Source organism: Myotis yumanensis, unplaced genomic scaffold (genome assembly GCF_028538775.1).
Source record: "Myotis yumanensis isolate MYYU_CA2020_CCGP unplaced genomic scaffold, mMyoYum1.0.hap1 SCAF_2, whole genome shotgun sequence".
Classification (NCBI taxonomy): Eukaryota; Metazoa; Chordata; class Mammalia; order Chiroptera; family Vespertilionidae; genus Myotis; species Myotis yumanensis.
Genome location: NW_027223753.1, coordinates 169,643,987 through 169,665,159, shown reverse-complemented (window position 1 = coordinate 169,665,159; position 21,173 = coordinate 169,643,987). Strand labels below are relative to the sequence as shown.

The following is a 21,173-nucleotide window of genomic DNA, read 5'->3' as shown; positions in this document are numbered from 1 at the left end:
ATACTCAAGCTTTCTTTGAGCTGGTATGATCCCTTTGGGTGGGAACTGAGCTGATGGGATAGAGGGGGTTAAGTAAAAAGCCCTTCCTTCATAATATTATGAAGTTAAACTTTTTCCCTTGTTGCATACATTTTTAACTTCTAATTGTTTTATGTCAATAAATGAAGAACAAACACAGATGCCATAAAGACATCTCAGTGAAAAATAACTTGGCGATTTCCATAAAAGTCTTACTATTTTGAAGATAAAAATGTATCAAGCGTAAGGGACTCATAATTTTCTTTCAAATGTATGATGAGAAAAAATTCAGAAGGCTGATATATCGCTATTGTCCAATGCCAATTTAGTGGACTGAGTTGCCAGTAAAGGATATCTGGTAAGGTAGTAAATTTTGGTTCTGGAAAAGAATGGATTGATGTATCAGGGTAAAACAGTTGACCCAAAAGTTAAGGTATAAATTACATTCCTTACCTTCTCTTAAGGACACATTTTGGAGGCACAAGAAAATGGTAAGCATTGGTTTATTCATGTGCTAATTTTGTAAACCTTTTTATAATTTTCATTTATATCTTTTAATTAAGTTGTAATATTTATAAACAGTATTATGGAGGAGAAATTTAGAAGAAAGAGCAACTTACCCTTTTTAAATAAATGTTTAGTTACATATGAGATGGCACATGGCTATAAAAATGAGTAAGAAACAGATCTTACACCAAGAAGTTAACAGTTTAGAGGTAATATATATGTTCATACATAACAAAGGACATATCTTCAGTGTCATATGAGAAGTGTGAACAAAATAATTTAAAGGTAAGAGAAAGAGAATACCTCAGAGGAAAAGGATCAAGAAAGTCAACATATATATGCAGGATGCAGCTTTACTTGGGAGGACAGGTAGAGCTTTCTAAGTCCTAGAAATATAGGAGGGTACAAGGATTTCAGGTGAATAAACAAGCATCCGCAGAGGAACAAAGGTGGAGTGAATGCTGGTGCACTCAGAAATCTCAAATGGTTCAGACAAAATTGAAATTATGAAAAAAATAGGAAATGAAGTTAGAAATGTAAGATAGAATGGCTCATGGAGGGCCATTACACATTTAATCTAGAGACAATGATAAGCCATGGAAGGATTTTGAACAGAGGAGTGGTGTAATGGGATCTGTACCCTGGTGCACTTGGGGAGGATAAATGGCTTTGCTTAAGTCTGCCTAGAAGTATAAACCATTTCCCTGCATTGCACATCGGCTGCCTGTTTCGCAAGAACATCCATCACTTCTGTTGGACCTTTGGAAGGGTAGAAATGGATTGTTGCTAAAGTCTCATGTGACATGTGTGTTCTCTATCCATAACTCTCTTTAATAATTGTGGGCCCTGCCATGGATAAGTTGGGAATAGTTAACCTTGGTTTGTCCTTATGTAATTATGTTCTATTCAAATATAATTATTAATAGCACCACTTACACTTTCAAAAGTATATGGTCATCCTATAAACAAAGACCTCACTTTTCATTATTTTTCCCAATCCCTAACTCCAAAATGATAAAGAATATAAGTTTGGCTGTAAACCACATAGAGTGATTTGAAATCCAACACACAAACTAGATTATTCCCCCCCATAAAAAAATAAGCATTTTCTTACAATCCAGCCTTACAGAGCTAATTAAGCACAGTCACCGTGCTAGGCACCATAAGGAAATCAGAGATTACTAAATTGCCGTCAGTGGCTCTGAGAATTCACATTCCCAGAGTGTACATAAGTTGTTTGCAAATGACTCCAGTATAAAGCAGGATGTAGTAAGACACACCAAAAGGTCTCAAAGACAGTGAAATGGCTTCAAACTGTTCATGATGAAGATCATATTTCACATAGTTTGAGGATCAGAATTTAGCCCTGGGGAGGGGGGCGGTGGCGGGCAGTGAGGAAGAAAGGTCATTCTGTGTAGAAGGTAGAAAATGAATAAAAATTCAAGGAGAACTATACAGGACCAGATAAAAGAGCATGATATATTGACTTGCAAAGAGAATGTTGATGTAAACACTGATCTGTATTCATTACGTATGTCAAGATTTTGTAGAAATAGCAACAAAAGATGGTGCGGGTTTTTATCTCACTAGAAGCTAGAACCCCTGCATATTTCGAAAGCATGGACAGTGTTCAGAATTTGAGATTCAAAACTTTGTCTGTGTGCTCCAGGGATGGTAAGTGGCATGATGCAGGGAGGGAGAAGATAACCCAAAGGATCCTTGGGCAGGTGAAGTGGAGGGTTTCCTGTTCTCATTCTTTAGTCTTCTACTAAGACAGATAAGATGCCTTACCCATATAGGGATTCAGTAATTACATTTTTACAAATTTAATCTAACCTGGGAACAAAATCCAGACTGACTCTCTATGTCAATTAGGATCAAGTTTATTTATCAAATATTCATCCTAGAATCAGGACAAGAAAACCTTGCTCTTTGGTCACTGCTCTGAATGCAAATAGTAACCCTGGAGCTAAATATGAGACAATATATCAAGTATGACATTTGTCCAAGAATGAGAATTCCCAATTCTAATGGGGAAATGATAGAGCAGAAGCAGAAGTTAATGTCCCATTTAAGAAACAAACAACCTCTTAAATTAAACAAGAAATAAAAAACAAAAATAGAGATCTTGGTATTTCAAATTTTAAAATATTTGCCATAAATTTTTACAAATTTCATTTCATGCAAGGATACACATTTGCATTTTAGATTTGAACAGAAATATTGGGCAAAGACATGTGTTTACCCATTTTAATATCCTCTCCTTCCACAATTACTTCCATTCCACCCAGGAAGAAAACATAGGCAATTAAAGAGATAATAGTGGCGTAGGCCAGGATAGGTTCATGGGGCAGGAAATTCAGTGACTTGATTTAAAGGCAGAGGAAATAGGCATGAGGAAGAACTGGGCCCTCGGATAAATGAGGGATATCCAAGCTTGTAACTCATTCCTTTCTCTTCCTCACCCACCAAATCCTCCACTTGCACAAAGCAGATTTAGAAAAGTATCCAATATTGGCATGTGATTGTCCTACTTTTAACTCTGTGAAGACATTAGGGGAAACAATGAATTTCCACTAACTACCACATTGTTATACAGCCTCCTTTGCAGAAATAAGTAGTTTAATGAAGTGTCTGTAAAGTCTTTTCAGAAACAGTATTGTATTCTTCCCCAGATTTTTTTTTTAATTAGACTTATAGTATAGCACCCCTATGCTATTCAAAAAGCATTCCTTCCCATCTTTTGCAAAACAAAAAACAAAAAACAAAAACAAAACAAAAAAAAACACCACAAAAAAACAATAACAACAAAAAAACTATGTTAGAAACTTCCTTATTCCATGTTTGATAATGACTAACTTTATAGATGGTAACTTTCTTTTCCAAAGACAAGCTAAGATAGGACTGTCCTGTAGGTTCAAGCTAAGATGGCTTCACAGGATAATATTCACTTGTCAAGTTAAAATTCAGTCAGTGGTGTCAAGATAAGGCCCATGTTGGTTCTAGACTCAAACATGTTTGGAATGTTAGTGGATGTGTATAGAGTGTAAAGTGGTATCTTGTGCAAAACATGTGATCTGAATTGAATCTCCTCTGTTTTTCTTAAATAAAATAATAAAAAAAAACCTCATGAAAGCTGAAAGAGGGAATTTTGAGTCAAACTTATGGTGTGTTGCCAGAGACGGAAATTTATGATACACTCGCGTCAGCTCTTCTGGAAACACTACAAAAGAAATTGCTCTACTTTCTTATTGGTGCTAAAGCCACTAATAGGTGCAGTTTAGTATAATACCCCCATGAGAATTACCACCCCCATAGTGAGCTTGCCTTGGAAAGAACTCTGTGCAGGCATTTTCTTTTTCCTTTTAAGCTTGCGCAAAACACCCAAAGGGGCCATTTCCAATCCAGGCAGTGATCTTTCTCAAGTTTATTCTTTCTCAGATCACTGAGACAATGAGGAATATGTCCTGTTTACTCAAATCAGTCTGGATTAGTGTCACTCTATTGATGGAGCCCGAATTAAAAGGAAAACCATTACGCTCTCAAAGGGCAGCATCAGATGTTTGGGGGATGGCTTGATTACTTTTAAATAGACCATGTGAGACTCTGTCACTGGACTAAGGCTGAGGACTCTACAAGACGGACACGGAGAATGGTTACACTGGGTGGAGTAACCATTTCTAAGCCTTAGGCCTGGGAAATTATTTCAATAGAAGATCCCAATGAGCTTGAAAGGCTGAACATCAGAACAGTGAGATTTCAGAGTAGATATTTTTCCTGACTTCTTTCTGCAGCCCAACACCACCAACCAAATATTTATCTCAGGACAAATCCTTTCCAGTTTATAATGCTCTGCTGGGAGCTACTTCACCCTCCTAAAAATTTATCAATCCTCCCCTGGTTCAGAATAACCCCCTCGTCCTCTGAACTCTTGTGCTTCTCTGCTCCTCCCTCATTACTGGCCATGATGACCTTATCCCTTCTTCCCATCTCTAGATTGAAGGCCCTTGGAGGGCAGAGGATGTGTGGCATGCTGGAAGGGGTGTCTTCAGATAACACCATGGCATGTTTATATATACTTTCAGAAATGGCTTTTTGTGACTGACCTGTGCAAAGAGCTATGCATTCGCACACATTTTACAAACCCTGTCTCTGCCTGTATGCCATGATTCATATGCTTTTCCTTGACATCTCTTAAGTGTGTGTGTGTGTGTGTGTGTGTGTGTGTGTGTGGTGCGTGGTGTGTGTGTGTGTGTGGTGCATGGTGTGTGTGTGTGTGTGTGTGTGTGTGTGGTGCGTGGTGTGTGTGTGTGTGTGGTGCGTGGTGTGTGTGTGTGTGTGGTGCGTGGTGTGTGTGTGTGTGTGTGTGTGTGTGTGTGTGTAATGAGCCCTGGTAGGTATTTATTTCCATTATGCTTCAAGTGGCAAGAACATTTTCAAAAGACAGGGCAGTTTCCTGAGTAAGGAATGGCTTGTACTCTAGCAGAGGTAAACAGTGTAAAGTGTGTGCTGCTTTCACTTAATTAATTACTCATGGGGACAGAGAGTGCGCTTGATTTAAAAAAAAAAATAAACTGAACAGATCAGATTTTTATCTGGCTTTGCAGTCTCTTTTTAAAAGTGTTTACTTGCTTCCACACTGTTCCCCTGATTCGTTTTGTCCCTTGTATGTCTCTCCATCATCGCCAGAGACAAGGGTGGTTTGCACTGGCTGAATAAGCTTGATGATTTGCAAACACTTTCCCTTTTTTATTTTCAATGGTGTTATTACTAAAGGATGTCTGAGAAATCTTTGTCATGTTGCTCTTAAAATTGGTGTCCCAGTTTTTCTTTTTTGTCTGTTCAAATCAGACACTAATGAGCTGTTGTAATTACTAAACGATTGATTGATAGTTACTTTCATAATGGGGTAAATAGAATGAAATGAATAGATGAGTGTCTTAAAGTAAGGCATGTCTTCTGCATGGCTGGAGACTCCGTTTTTATTTTGCAGTTAAAAGTGACAGCTTAAAGGAACAGTCCAATGTTACATAAGTCACCATGTGTAATTACAAAACATAGTAAAAAACTAAAAACTTTAATTACCTCAATTATGATAGAAAATGTGTCAATCAGCAAAAACTTGACAAGCAGAAGCAAATTGGAACTCCTAAAACTGTTCCTTATTTGAATATGTATAGAGCAATAAGACTGAGACGCACATTCCTTGTTTCATGCTTCGGTTTTCCACTTGTAAATAATGGCTAGTGTTTTCAACCTCTGAGTGTGAACTTTAGAGTACGGGGAATGAAGTCATGAATTTAGACCATTTCCAAGAAATGATCTGTAAGTCCGATAAACTACAATCTAAGTTCCTCAAAACATGCTTTTGTAAGTGCCCTTAATTATGGCATTCTTCTAAAATGCATTCTGGCTAACTGGGCAGAAAATTATGGAATGAATGTAAAGAAGGAAGGACTGATATGGTTGCCTATCTACCAGAAACAAATGTCTTACCATAAGCATTTTCCTGGGAGGTTTCTTTCCTAGGCAAACGTGCTTTGGCCACAAGCACCATCATCAGAAGGAAGTGAATAATTATGGGATCAAAAAGATTCAGATTCTTGTTGCTGACCTAGATGCATTAGAAACAAAATGTAGACCACTAGGTAAACACACACACACAGAAAAAAAAATACTGCATTGGCACAAAAATGTGTATGTTTTGTTTTAAGGAAGTAGAAGCTCATTAATAAACTTCCCAGCTAGGTGTGAGCTATCAGGTATTACTCATTGCCTTGTGAGTGACAGGACTGGCTATTCTGCTACTAGTTCCCATAAAAGCTGAAGCTAAAAGCACAGTTCCCACCTACCAAAACAAAGCAAAACACAAAGTGAAGGTCACAGAGATTACCTGGAGATGCACTATAAGGTTCACCTGGCAGTAGTTTATAAAGAGGTGAATCCAGTCTGGAGACAGACTTCAGCATAAAAATCAATACTTCGTTGTGTTAGAATAGCAGAGACTTTCTGATAGTGGTTTTTATTTTGAAAGGTGTTACATGTATTTTTTAAATAAATATTTCCTGAGCATCTACTGTGTCACAGACACTGTTCCAGATATGAGACTCAGCACTAAGCCTGCCAGATAAATGTATTCTCATAAATGTATGGTCTAGCAGAGAAATCCAACATTAAAATTATTAATGCAAATAATTATAATTACATGACGCAAATGGAAAATTAGAGTGTTACGACAATGTAAAACAAAGGAGAATACCTATCTGGTTAAAGAAGGCTTTCCTTGAGGGATGACAGTGAAGCTAATGCTTCTAGGTGAATGGGAAATAGTATCCATGAACAAAAGGCTTGAGGACTGAAGGAGTTTTTCGCTTCTGAAAATTTGAAGAAATGCCTTTTTGGTCATCCTTTAGTGAGCAAAAGGGTGTTTCCAATAGTGAAATATAGGCCATGTTAGAGACCTGGGACTTTATTTTAAGAGAATCGGAGCTCTCTCAAGTTATTCAAGCTTGGGAGTGATGTGATCAAATCTGCAGTGCATTTCAGGGGGTAGCTCCAAGGAGCTCGGTCTCTGACTCTTGGCAATTACACGCATTCTAAGAATGGTTAAAGCTTTATATTCTCTTTAATAAATAGAAAATATTTTCTTTAGATATAAAGGAGGGAGGCTTGCTTTGAGTGTAACTTTTAGATAAAAATTCCAGTCAGACATTTGAGTGACTCCGATTTACTTAAGGAAGCGGCTTCTCTAACCAGACTGACTGGTTTCACATTTGGGCTCTGTCACTTACAACCTTGAGCAAGTTACTTAAGCTTGTGGAGCTTCAGTTTCCTCATCTATGAAATATGTATACAACCTGGGATAATAACGCCACCTTGCTCATGAGGATTAACTGAGTAAATACATGCAAACACTGAACACCATAAGGAACATAGTAAGGAATCAGAGTAGGCATCATAATAGTAGTAATAACACCTACTATTATTTTGCTATAGAGGATTGAATATGGATGTTTCAGATTTTTAAGTAATTTTCATGGTCAGGATTATTTTACTGAAATTGAGATGTCTTTCTTTTCAGATCATGGGGAGCAAAGCTATCCCCTGTGAGAAAATGTTCATCACATTAAATCACACCATTGTTTTAAGTCATAATTTCTTGATATGGACTAGACAGATACATTATCAAAATTTTTTTCAAATATTTTATACTCACTTGAGAAACCAACATAGCATTAGTGATGAACTTGTAAAGTCACCACGGTGTCATTTCCATATAAATGGCCTAAACTTCACTGAAAGTTTTCATGATTGTGCTTTCTCTACTTAGTGTTATCATGTCTGCTAAATAAATCTATCAAAACAGTGATTTTATAGATTGAAAATGTCCTCAAACGTACTTTTGTTCCAATTTTAATAACTCCTGGTTTACTTTAAAGAAACTAAAACTGTATTTTTTTCCTATTACCTGGATCAAGAATTTCTGAATATTGAAATTATACCTTTCTGTTTTCTGCTAAGCCCAATGCTTCCCTGGTATGTAAAATGATGTAGGTTTATTTCTGAATTGAGATGCTCATGATTTTAATTTTGTTCATTATTACTAGAAGGGAGTACTTATTGAAATCATAGAATTTTAGTTTATTTTTCCTTAATTGAGCTCTACACAGTATAATTTAGCTATCTTTGGATCAAGTTTTAACTTTAATACATTTTAACTTCTTGGCTTTTCAAATACTGTGTCTTCTGTTTGTTGACATTGTGGCCACCTCATCAGCCAACTTTGTTTTTATTTATCTCATCTGCCTTGTCTGGTGTTGGTTGGGGCTTTTAGAAAACTCTCTCCTAGGTTATGGAAACTTGGTCCTCAAAGGAATCTTGACACTTTGTGTCAGAACATAAAACATTCTGGTAAACAATCTGCCTACTGTCTTTCTAGGTTTGTATGTGTGTTAATTGCTTTACTCTTACATATGGTTTATTACAAGGTCTAAATGTATTTTATCCCCAACATTCACTCTTTTAGGATCATTTGAACTACAAAAGAAGTGAAATATTTTACATATAACAAAATCTGGTTTTGAGAAAAATGTGATGCTAAATAAATTCTTAAGATGGAAAGAAGGTACTTTAACTTGACACTATAACACAAATATATTCTTGACCTTGAAAGGAGCACTTTAAGTCAATTGTGTTTAATTCTAGCATAAAACAAACTATCATTCTCGGAGGTGAGGCAGGTGGTAGAAGACGAAAAAATGACAAGTATTTCTCCCTAAGGCAGTGCTTGTTGAAAAGTCACTATCCTGCTCATATTTGTGGATGAAAATGTAGTACTGTCTGCCAGAGAATACTCCAAATGAATGTTTTGTAAAGCCGGTGTCATGGAGAACACTGTTTTCTTTTCCCAGAAAGGGCTTTAGAATGTTCACAAAAGCTCCTCCATGAAACCTAAGGTGAAAGGTTATATCAGCCCAGGAAACTATATATGCTGCCTGAAACATTTAAAATGTCTACATTTGGCTGGGCCTATCTGTATAAAAAAAAAAGTTACCTTCTTTAAAATCATCTCATGGCATTTTAAAATAGCTTTGCAGGTGAGCATGTGCATTTCTACAAGAATATTAGAATTGGCTCACTGTTGTACTTAATATCAGAATCAGTCTCCTGATAGCTAAGACCCCGGTTGCTCCAGGACCTGGCCCAGGGGTCCACAGCACATCCCTGGCAGTGTTGAGACTTAGACCCCATCACCCAGTCTTTTTCATAACTAGGATTATTCAGAAAAGTAAGGAGTGCTGAAGGATGTGCAAACCCCTAGCCTCATATAACAGTCAGTGAATGCTTATAAATATAATTTCTACCAAATGAAATTTGGGCAAGTAATTATTTCCTGTGACAAGGGAACATCTCAACTGAGGTAAATAAAGTGTGATGATATATCCCAACAGTAACCTCTCCTATCCCTGATTTGGCTCTCATTCCCATTTTTTAACTTCTGACCATGTATTATTGGCTATTATTGCCATGTGGCCATAGTTAGTTATTATAGACAGTACTATCTGGGAAAGAGAACTTATAATATTTCTCTTATACAGATAAATCAGAGGAGTGATATTTTCAGAAACAAATTATTTCTAAGTCCCTGTTTCCATTGTACTGATCAAATGATTTGATTGGAATCCTTTTCTGATGTTAAATCTCTTTATAGGAGTGTAAGTGCATCATCAACTTTAAATAAGTAGAAATCCAGGTATTCAATATTGAGTTTTATTTACAGCAATATATACTTATACAGTATTTCGGAGTTGCTGAGAAGAGAATTTGGGCTTGTGCTATATTCAGAATTTAAGATTATTAAACAGTGTAATCCACAGGGGGGAGGGAGACATAAAATGAAACAGAAGAAATTGAATTTATAGGGCACTTTTAAAGCAGTGAGCAGTCAGGAAAAAAATCTAATCTTTTATAGTGTTATTTTAATTTTAAGCATCCAGATTGAATTTTATTGAAGAAATAAGTCAGAGTCTTTAGATGGTTATGAGAATGAAAATGGCTTGGAGAGGGAGAATGGGGAATAAAACCAAACAAGAAAATACTCTTCCTAGATTTTGCAATGGTAGTTTTACTCATTTTTTTTTTTAATGATGAGATTCAGCCTTTGGGTGTACCTACACTTATCATACCAGCTTCATATTTCAGAATATCCCCAGGCAGTTCTGTAAGTACCTGAAATATGCTAAGTCTCTGTGACCAAAATGTGTTTCATCCTTTCTGTGGTCAGATTAACCAGTCTGTGATGAACTGAATATATTCCTGGGTCAAGGAAGTACGTCTCCTATTTCAAAATTATTTCCTAGGCAGTTGATTGTTTTACTTTATCGGGCTTACCATAATATCAGACAATTTGTAGTCATTTTCACCTTTTATATTTTGTGGAAATAAGACTACTACCTTTTTGAGATGTGATGGGAGAAATAGAAAACATTTTTCATTCATCCCATTCATTCATTTATTCATTCGTTGACTGTAAAGCATATTAACGTTATTCTGAGATCAAGATACCTAGTGGTTAGAAATGAACAATCTACTTCCTATTTTATTTCAAATATTCTAACAGTTTTTGTCACACGAGAAATACATGGGACATCGGGGACCCTCATAGAGTTCTTCCAAGGGCATTTTTTTTTGACTGATATGGAAGTGTCCTGTTCTGACTTCTGAGCCTCTTTTATTTGTCATTGTAAATAGACATTAAATTAGCATCCCAGCTCTGTGTTTATGGAATTACTTACAGTAAAGAGGGGGCACAAGGACTGCTCCTTTCACCCCAGCAGCTTCCCTTTGATGGGAAATAAAGGACAAATATTGTGCACATTCACCTGGCACAGAGCTGGCCCCTCAGGCAGGCAGAGTGCCTCCACCAAGAGCCCTGCGCTTGGTTTCATGCTCCGCTGTCACCATTTTGGCACGCTTCATAATTTATGAACCAGAGGCCCTGCATTTTAATTTTGCAATGAGCTCTGCAAATTATTTTGTAGGTCCTGCCCATATAACACTTGTTCTTTTTGGCTGTGTTGGCCTGTCGTCGCCTCCAATCACACACCATCAATATGTCCACTCTCTCTTCAAATAAAAAATATAAGCTAATAAACTTTTATTGATGCTAACTAAATGCTTTTTAAAATTATCTTCAAAAGTGCTGTTTCCTATGGTATGTTCATGACATTGATTTTTAATAAAGCTGTGAAAAGTATCCAAGTAGATTTCTAATAATACAATTTTTTCTTTGGTGGGTTTGTTGTTATTTATGTTTGGGGCCATGTAATTCATAGTTAGTAGTTTGGGTTTTATGCTTTTTTTATTTTTTAAGATTGTTGAGTATACTACTTGGCTTATGTTTTTTTAAAGTAAAAATTGGCCTTGACCAGTTTGGCTCAATGGATAGAGCGTAGGCCTGCAGACTGAAGGGTCCTGGGTTCGATTCCGGTCAAGGGCATATGCCTGAGTAGCATGCTCGATCCCTACTAGAGGGCATGCAGGAGGCGGCCGATCCATGATTCTCTCTCATCGGTGATGTTTCCATCTCTCTCCCCTCCTCTTTGAAATCAATAAAAATATATTTTAAAATCAATAAATGAATAAGGTAAAAATTTGAAAAAAAATTCAATTGAAATATGTTTTTCAATTTTTTACCTTGGAGAGTAAGCAGCTGTTTTGCCCAAGCCTGAGTAATCGAGCTTTAAGTTACAAATGGAGGCATTTGCTTTGGAAGCTTATCCTGTTGTGGTTATGCAAGATATTGCGCCTGGAACTGTGTGGAATTAAAAATGATGGCACTCAAAATCATATTATTAATCACTTTTGGAAGACAGTTTCTGCTGTTTTTGCGCCACCCAACATGTTCAGTCCAGGGGTCTCCTTTGTGCCTCCAGGGTAAATGGAGTTTTCATTTTTCTTAAGAGGAGCACTGAGTGTTTGCTCGTTGGCTTTTAAAGCTGGTTCCCAATACTTTACTCTTTACACATATTGAAAAAAAAAAATTCAAAGGGCCATGTTTCTTTGTTCTCATCCAAGCCCACAATTAGCTGAAGTTCCATTCTGTGTAGCTGGAAGGAAGAGGAAAGGGGTGGCCCAACAGGCATTTTACTGCCTGTGAGAAAGTGCTCCTCCAAGTTTTTGTCCTTTTTGTCAGGGACGGCTGCCTCCCTAATTGTACTGCTGTAGGGAAGCGCGTGCCTCTGGGAGCATGATCTGATTCCCACAGGACATCAGAAGTACTGTGTATACTGACCCTTCACTTGAACACAAATAATAACAACTTTTCAACCCCCTTCCCCGGTCTTGCCACGGCCTTGGAAACCTAACAGCTTTACGTTAGCCAGGGGTTTGGATGCTTTGTATGGGTCTCAGGTTGTATTTTTTTTTCTCCTCTAATTGTCTTACCTCCAGTTTTGCTGCACTTGTCAATTGAGGAAACAAGGTGGAGGAGAGGGAAGGAATCGATGTAGAAGTCAGAGGGGAGAGAAGGCGCGACAAACAGCTGCTCTTGTCAGCATGGGGATAAGTGTAAAGAGATTAATAGTCATTTGAAGAGCAAATGGGGACGTGGCATTCGGCAGTGGAATGCGAATGTATAAATGTACTGGAATGAGCAGGCGACCGTTAACATTTAGACAGATGCTCTCTGGACTGAATGGAATGGCAGAGTCCGTTTGTCCTCCCACATGAAGTGAAATGCAGAGGGCTTAGTAAAATGCTTTTACTAAACGTTAATTTAATTCAATTTTTTTAAGCACCTATTTCTTTGTGAGTTTGTCTGACTTAGTCTGGAACTCTCAGAGTTATACAGGGTAGGGCAAAAGTTGTGAGAACACGAAACAGAGTTTATTCTTGCATTCTTATTTATTAATTGCTGAATTTTCCATATGAACAACTGTAAACCTCCTTTTGCCCCACCCTGTATATCAACTGAAGAGCCAGGCAACTCTTTTCCTTTATAAAATAGGAACCACAGAACTGCCTTCTTCTTGCCTTTGGTTTGTCCTCCCTTAGTTAAGTGGTGGTAACTGAGATTTCCGTGTTTCAGAAGGTCTCACAAAAGGAAAACGGTGCACTAGGCCCTTCTGGAAATGTGTCCACTTTGACTCAGGTTTTAGGAGTGACTTGAATTGCTGACAGTTGTGATGTTGTGGGCAAGGCCCTAGACATGGAGTCAGAAGATTTGGTTTCAGAATCCCCATTCTTTGCTTATTAGCCAATGCTTGAGCAAATTACTCCCCTTCTCTCATAGTCATACAGTAAAGTTGTCTTGCAGATTAAATTAGAAAAAATTCATTCTTTCCATTAACATCTTATTGAGTCCCTCCTCTGTACTCAGCTCTGTTCACATCGACATCTCTGGCAGAAGAGCTGCATGAGCGAAAGGACTTCTAAATTACATCCAACATAGAATTTTAATCATCACTATATGTTATTTCTCTTACACATACTCTATTCTATAGAGAATAAACTGCTAGGAAATGAAAGAACAGATAAAAAAATAGGTTGTATTTGGATGATATACAAGCATGTCACCTTTTAAAATATCTAGGTGGCTCTCTCTAACCCTACTACCCATGCCCTCCAGGCTTTATGAAACTAGCCTCTGGGGGAGCACTGGATACCCTGGGACAAGTTTAGAATTATAAAATAATATAATGTATATGCCCCATATACAATAATTTGCTGCTTAAATCCCCTCAAGAATATGTCTACCCAGTGGTCTTTCTCATTCTGAACAACATACAGAAGGAAAGAAAGGAAGGGGAGAACAGGCTGTATTCATTTGTTTTAAAGAATTCCTAAGTAGCTACTCGATACTGGATACTTTTGGCCCCATTTGTGAATAAGCATATTCTACTTTTTTAAATTAAATATATCGGTGTGACATTGGTTAATAGGATCATATAGATTTCAAGTGAGAATTTCTATGTTACAAGATCTGTATATTGCACTGTGTGTCCACCCCCTAAAGTCAAATCATCTTCTGTCGCCATATATTCTACTTTCAAATGCTATTAGGAAGACCACAGTCTCCAAAGCCGCATGTTAAGAGCCATGTGATCTGTTCAGATCAGTACCACACAAACACACACACGCATGCCTGAGACATTTCTTATTTCTGATTGTGTGACACCAATTGGACATTTTACCTTGAACATTAGGTACCTGAGGTGGAACTCTGTAGAATGCATGCACCAAATGATGCCTTTTTTTGAAGCAATGATCTGCAGCTTAAATGGCTAACATTGGGGTTTCTGGGTGTCCTGCAGCCACAGTACACGAACCTGGGGCTCCTGAACAGCATGGACCAGCAGATTCAGAACGGCTCCTCATCCACCAGCCCCTACAACACAGACCACGCGCAGAATAGTGTCACGGCACCCTCGCCCTACGCGCAGCCCAGCTCCACCTTTGATGCCCTCTCGCCATCACCTGCCATCCCCTCCAACACTGACTACCCGGGACCGCACAGCTTCGACGTGTCCTTCCAACAGTCCAGCACCGCCAAGTCAGCCACCTGGACGGTAAGAACACCCAGAGCCAATAGATGGGCCATTAAACCTGACCCCCAAGTACCAGCGTCATCTTCAACACCCCCAGGGATTCCTCCCCATCCAAAGCTGAGTGATCCATATTGGCATGATGGAAAATTCCTCCCTGTCCTCTAAGGACATTTTGTTCTTGAATATTTAATAATGAACCAGACACAGGAAATGTGCCATTGAGTAGGAGAAGCCCCGATCTGGGAACCAAAGGCTGGCTCCTAGCAATTTCAGCCTATGTGTTCTTACCTGGCTCATGCTGTTGGGAGGTCTTAAATTTTTTTTGAAAAGTGTAAAGCATTATGCCAACAAGAATGATCATAATCATAGGATATGTGTCTGCAGTCCCCTGAATGGAGGATGGTTACCAGGTTTATTATCTCAAAAAAAGTAAACATTAAGGTGTGATTTTCTTTAATGAATAAAATCAAAAACACAGCATCTATAACAATAAATTAAAATTTCATTTACTAAGGAAGGGATAAATTTGTTTATACATGTATGTTCTATAACATGGATTATAATTTATTCATACATGTATATTTATTACTTAGAAGCATTGTCCCAAAAGGAAACCTCTAAAACTATCAGAGCCCGGAACTAGTCCAAAAATATTCTGATTTAAAACGTTGGGAAAAAACACACACACACACACCTTTTCATATATAGCTTTTCTAAGAAAATATGGAAATATTTTTAAAAATTCAAAAGGTACAAGAATGTTCAAAGTTTATTTTGTAATGGATTATAATATGAATAGAGCTCAAATAAAAGGGAGGGGACCGACAAGACTGGTTTTAACCAATTGATCAAAGACTGCCCAAGCCCAAAGTGGTGTGCATGTTTGTTAAAAAATTTAATGTTTGCATGGATTATAGAAATGCTTCCAAATATCATCATCTTGTTGAGAAGTAGCTTTAGAATTGTCTTAATAGTTTTTTTTCCTCCTCATTGGAAAACAGGTTTCTTTGGAAAACAGTCTCTTTCTGTGTTATAGTATCCTGCTCACTGCAGGTGTTAATCCAGTGAACAGAGTTTATGTAATAATCTGCACTCGTAACATTGCATTCCAACATAATTTCACATGTGTTCTCATTTTGACCTCACTTCTGTGTGAGCCAGGTGGGACATGTTGGATAACTCCCATTTTACTAGTGAGGAAAGCTAAAGAATGTGGAGGCTAGATGACATCCCTAAGTTACAGAGGCTTTTGTGTAGCCGGACCTATTTCTGATTCTGCCCCTCCCTCCACCACCACTAGATTGATGTACTTTCTTTCCTCATCATTTCACATCAGGATGTCCCAAAACCATTTAAAAATTTGTTGTAGGGCTTTTCTTTCTTGGTTTGAGAAGTGGTTCTGTCATGGTTTATATTTCAACCATAATGTCTACTAGCTTAACACTTGATCTCCCCTCCATGTGTTATTCATCAATTGTGTCATAATCTTTAATCTCTTTTATAGTAATAATCCTGGTGTTGGACACTAAAGGTGAGTAAACTTAGAGTCTATAGACCTCAAATAAGCATTGGTTGGTCAATGGAAGTGATCTTTTGCTAAAGAACCAATCAAATAACCATTTTATAAATAGAGTACTAATGTGTTTTAGAAGAAGTGTCAGCAATTGGACAGTTACAATCACTGTTGTTCAAGGCTAACTATATCTTGTTTGGCATACTCAGGCAGAGTTCTATTATATTAAGTGTGGGCACATCTGAAGGGATAGTGGGCATATTGGGCCCCTAAGTCATTAATCACTTCTCTTCTAAAATGATTTAAGAACTTTGGGGATGGAGCTTGATACAGGTACAACATTATATCAGTCTTCCTCCCTCTTCCCTTCCTCAGTACCTTCTCCTACAGAAATCTGAAGATTTCTTTTTTCAGATTTAGCATAACCCTCAACTATCTTTAATCATAGCCTGTCTTTCATAGAAGTAAATTATCTCACAAAGAAACGTTGAAGATTTCTACCAACATGGTCAGTTAAAAAGAAAATAAAACATTTTGCAGAACACCCTAGTAGAATTTCCTGATGTGGCAACAGTGAGATCAGTACCCCAAGAAAGAGGGTAGGAACTGTGGTAATGGGAGCAGAGCACAGGGCAGGAGCCAGAAAGCCAGGATTCTTGTTTGGATCATCTTTGTGACCTTAGCCAAGTCACTTCATCTCTCTAGAATTCAGTCTGTGTCCCAAAAGGAGTATTGTGAATGTATTTTATATAGTAAAATGTTCAGCTAAAAATTGTTAAATTGATAAATTTAATGTTTATATATTTTCCCACAATAAAAAAAAAAAAGACATGAACCTAAAGCAGCTGGGAACCAACTTCTTGGTTACATGGCCCATAAATTCCTTTTTGGTTAAAAAAAAATGATTATGGTGAAACCTACTCTCTTTCCTCAAGGTGAGATAGTATTAATAATGAGAAAACACACACACACACACACACACACACACACAGTTTTTAGAAGGACTTAGGTTCTAATGAGATATTTGGCCTGCCATTAATGAATGACCTTGGTTGAGCTATTTTGTCTTCTCTTGGTTCAGTTGTGTATAATCTACCCTATAGATTTTACAGAATAAGGTGATTGAATTAGAGGTCTTTTTCTTCCTATGACTGTATCACATGGTGTTTATATTTTTATTAGTTTTTTCTTGTTCACAATCAAATTTACTTTAGGCCCAGATACATTTCTTCTGAATCTAGGGCTCATTAATCTTTATCTGAGTAGCTGCTGAAATCACCTAAAAAGATATAAGTTCTCAACCTTGCACACCAGTGTCTCATATATAGCAGCATTTGACCCTTTGAGTCAAATTATGTATCCTCACATCTATACATAGAGCTCACATTTTTAAAGTGTTTTCTTATAGGTTTATCTTATTTGAGCCTCATAACCAAGGCTATTATCCCCAGTCTTATTAATGAGGAAACATCTAGAAGTAATGGTTCATGGCTAATACTCAGCCAAGGAGGGAGAGGAACCCAGGCCCTCTCCTCCCAGGCCCTCTCTCTCCACTGTCCTATCTAGACTGTCTTCCCTCTTGATTAATAGAAGACAGGGATGTACAGGGACCAGTGGGCCCTGTGGAGTATGGAGCAGATGTTGGAGGACACTTTAATGCCATGTTACACAACATCTATTTTTTAGATATCTGTGCACTTTAAAACAATTTTTCAAAATAAAATACTATATTTTAAAACTTCCCACAAACTGGAAACAGCAGAAGCCACTGTCATTAGGAAGAAGCCACACTTATTGCACAGTATTCTGCTGATACTTTAATAACAATCTTTTTAGTATCATTTTATCACTTGTCATCCTTCTGTGTTGAGTTTTCTCATTTACTTTCTGGTTTACTTAGGATTACTGCCAAAATATAATTAATATATTTAAAGCATATATGCATATTTTATTTGCTCTCTTTGTGTTTTGAGTAACAAATGTGGTTGTGTTTCCAGTTGCAGAAAAATATGGTATTTTATTTTAAACTTCTTCCAATGAAATAAAACATGATAATATTCCATTTTCTCTATTTCACACACACACACACACACACACACACACACACATCAACACTGAGTTTACGATTTAGTTTCAGACTTCCTTATTATGTCTACAGTGTAATTGCCACTAGTTAGCAAAGCCTACCATTTAATTTAATGGAGTGCCGGTCCAGCATTGTAGCCAGGAGTCATCAGTCACAGGACAGTTAACAGAATGATAATTTGGAAATGGCAAGGAACTTGGGTGCAAATTTTAACCCTGAAATTTACTAAGAGCACATTGGGACATGCCCAAAGAATTCAATCTATCTAAACCTCCCTTTCCTCACCTACAAATGGAGATGTTAATACTTTTCTTATCACGAGGATTATATGACATATATAAGGACACCTACCAGTACCTAGCTAGTCATGGGCACACAAGTGTTTAGAGAGTCTGAGTTTGAATCCCTTTGTTTCATGAGTTTGTTATAATTTTGTTGAGGGTTCATTTGTACAAGTAATAATTTGAAATAATGAAAAGCAAAATTTTGTCTACTTTTTTTTCTTAGTGCTTTTGGGTTATTAACATGCATACGGCAGTCTCCAGGGACTGTGATAATGTCCACTATTCAAATATATGAATAGATGACAGGATGAGAACAGGCTCTTCCATGGATAGACTTCAGGCTGGCTGTGCTCCTGTCCTAAGCCTGCCCAAGCAGCTCAAGGATGGGCCCTTTACAGATTTCAGGATCTGTCGACTTTGGCATTTATTTCTCATTTTTATTTTACTTTTTATTATTTTTATTTTATGTTTTATTGATTTTAGAGAGGAAGGGAGAGGGAAAGAGATAGATAGAAATATCAATGATGAGAATCATTGATCAGCTACCTCCTTCACGACCCCTACTGGGGATCGAGCCTGCAACCAGGGCATGTGCCCTTGACTGGAATTGAACCTGAAACCCTTCAGTCTGCAGGCCAGCACTCTATTCACTGAGCCAAACCAGTTAGGGCTTATCTCTCATTTTTTACCTTCCCCTTAATTTATGGGGATACCTTTTTTTATTCCCCAAGTTAAATAAAAGATAACAGTGAACCACTGTTGTTGAAGAGTCAGCATATTCATTTGTGGTAGCAAAGTACTATAGACAGCCTAAACACTCACCAGAGGAGACCTGGTTCAATGAACTGTGGTATATCCACATAGCAAAATACTCTATGTCCATTTAAAAGAATCTCAAGTGCTGATCTGCAATGCTTTCGGCATCGCTAGTGAGAAAAAGAGAAGCTTTCCATGGCACCTGCTTGAGAACTGAGAGCATCGGTAAGGACACCATTTCTGGGGCAGAGTGTTTTCCTTTGCTCTAGTGGAGAGGCCTGTTTGTGAATACAGGTCAATCTGTCTTGATTATTGGACTCGCCGTGCACCTTTGTCAGGTTGAAAGCTGTTTTTTCACAACCTGCGACACACAGTATTATCTGTGTGCAGATACTGAAAATCCTCAGGTTAGTGTCTTTCTGTTACACTAACTTTAAGACAATGACCTGGCCTTGGGATGTATGATCACTTTTTGCTATTGCGTCTTTCTTCCTTCATAGACTTTAAGATCTTGGAGAGCAGGCACTCAGTGCCAAGCACAGATTCCAACATACGCTAGGCCCTTAGTAAATATTAAGAAACTTTATTTTCCCCTAACGGTTAAAGGAAACAATTCTAGTTCCAAGGAGTGTTCCTCAGTTCTGATCTTGATTGTTAACTGTCCATAACTTTGGTCCCTTTGGCCTCTACCCAAGACTTACAGAGAGCATTCTTCCTTTGCCTTTGCTAATCATGTTAGCCTCATGTGGCGTTCAGAGCCTTGAAGAATCTGGCTTGAGGACGTGGAGAGTTTAGGGAGGTGGCATTTGAAAGGGGGACAGCCAGTTCCCTGGAGAGTTTCATTGATCCCAGTGTGTTGGTCCTGCATACTTGCTCCTCTTTACTCCACAGCAGGCTGAGATGTGTGCCTGTGGCCCACCCTCCCAGTCATCAGGTTACCTGAAATGTAAGGCTTCCAGCATAAGGCTGCCAGCTCTGCAGAAACCCAGTGAAAGCCAGCCCATTGCATGGCTTTCTGGAATCTTGGGACTCTTAAGGACTGCTCATCAAAGAACATGATGTACACAGACTTTTTGATGGTGACTGTGATTTATCAGCTTCCTTTCACAAAGGAAATACTTCTCCAAGTTGGAGACTTTACTTGGAGCTTAAGCTGAACTTACAATTGAGTGGCTGTTAGATATCATTGGTGAAGGAGAGGAGAGAAGTCAGTTGACTTGGCTCCTGCCAGTGATACATTTGTTAATCCTAATCAGGTTATTTTCACTTTTTGCCAGAGCTATCCTGTAAATCTCCCAACATCCATATAAAAATGCCTTTTGTGCCCTTCCCATGATGATGAAAATAATAATTTTGAGCATATTCACCTGTTATCTAAACTATTTTTTTAGTTCAGAATGTTGTAAATAAAGTACTTAGAGACTCCTCACGATGGTTCATGTTACTCACTTAACTCTAGGCTTTGGACTCACAAATGAATTTCCATTGTAAGACATGCTGCAGAGATGTTGTTCCCAGGCCAGTGCAGGCTAACTTAATCAGCATACTTGCCCTAATTTATTTAAATTGATCCTAGATCAATGCATTTGTAACAATTCAGTTTCAACTCATCTATTGTTTATGGCCCTCTCACAGTATACTGAGTGATGTCTTGAACTAACTATAGAGTTTCTAAAAAATAATATTGATTTATTGCATCTAATATTAGGAGAATATACTACTGATTACTAGTAAAAAGAAAATTAGCAAATTTAAATAAAACTGGCTTTCCTTTGTCTTATTGCAAAACAACAAAAACCTTTTTCTTTTTTCTTGTCCTTTCTCTTGCACTTCCTCCTCTTCCTCCATTCTTCCTTCTCTCCCCTCCCTCCTCTTCTTTTGCTGTCTCCTCCTTCACCTTGGCCTTCTCCTCCTTCTCCTTATTTGTCACTATTATCATTAGTAGTGGTCAATTTGGTTTT

At 37.8% G+C, this 21,173-nt stretch overlaps 1 protein-coding gene across 5 annotated transcripts in view; it reads left to right on the top strand.

The window, feature by feature from the left end:
* Window positions 1-21,173, top strand: part of TP63 (tumor protein p63) — a 96,455-nt gene that overhangs the window by 4,119 nt on the left and 71,163 nt on the right. For all 5 annotated transcript variants that reach the window (XM_070406583.1, XM_070406584.1, XM_070406586.1 and 2 more), the window contains exon 2: window positions 14,340-14,594. In XM_070406583.1, the coding sequence (XP_070262684.1) occupies window positions 14,340-14,594 (255 nt within the window). The remainder of the gene's footprint in view (window positions 1-14,339; window positions 14,595-21,173) is intronic.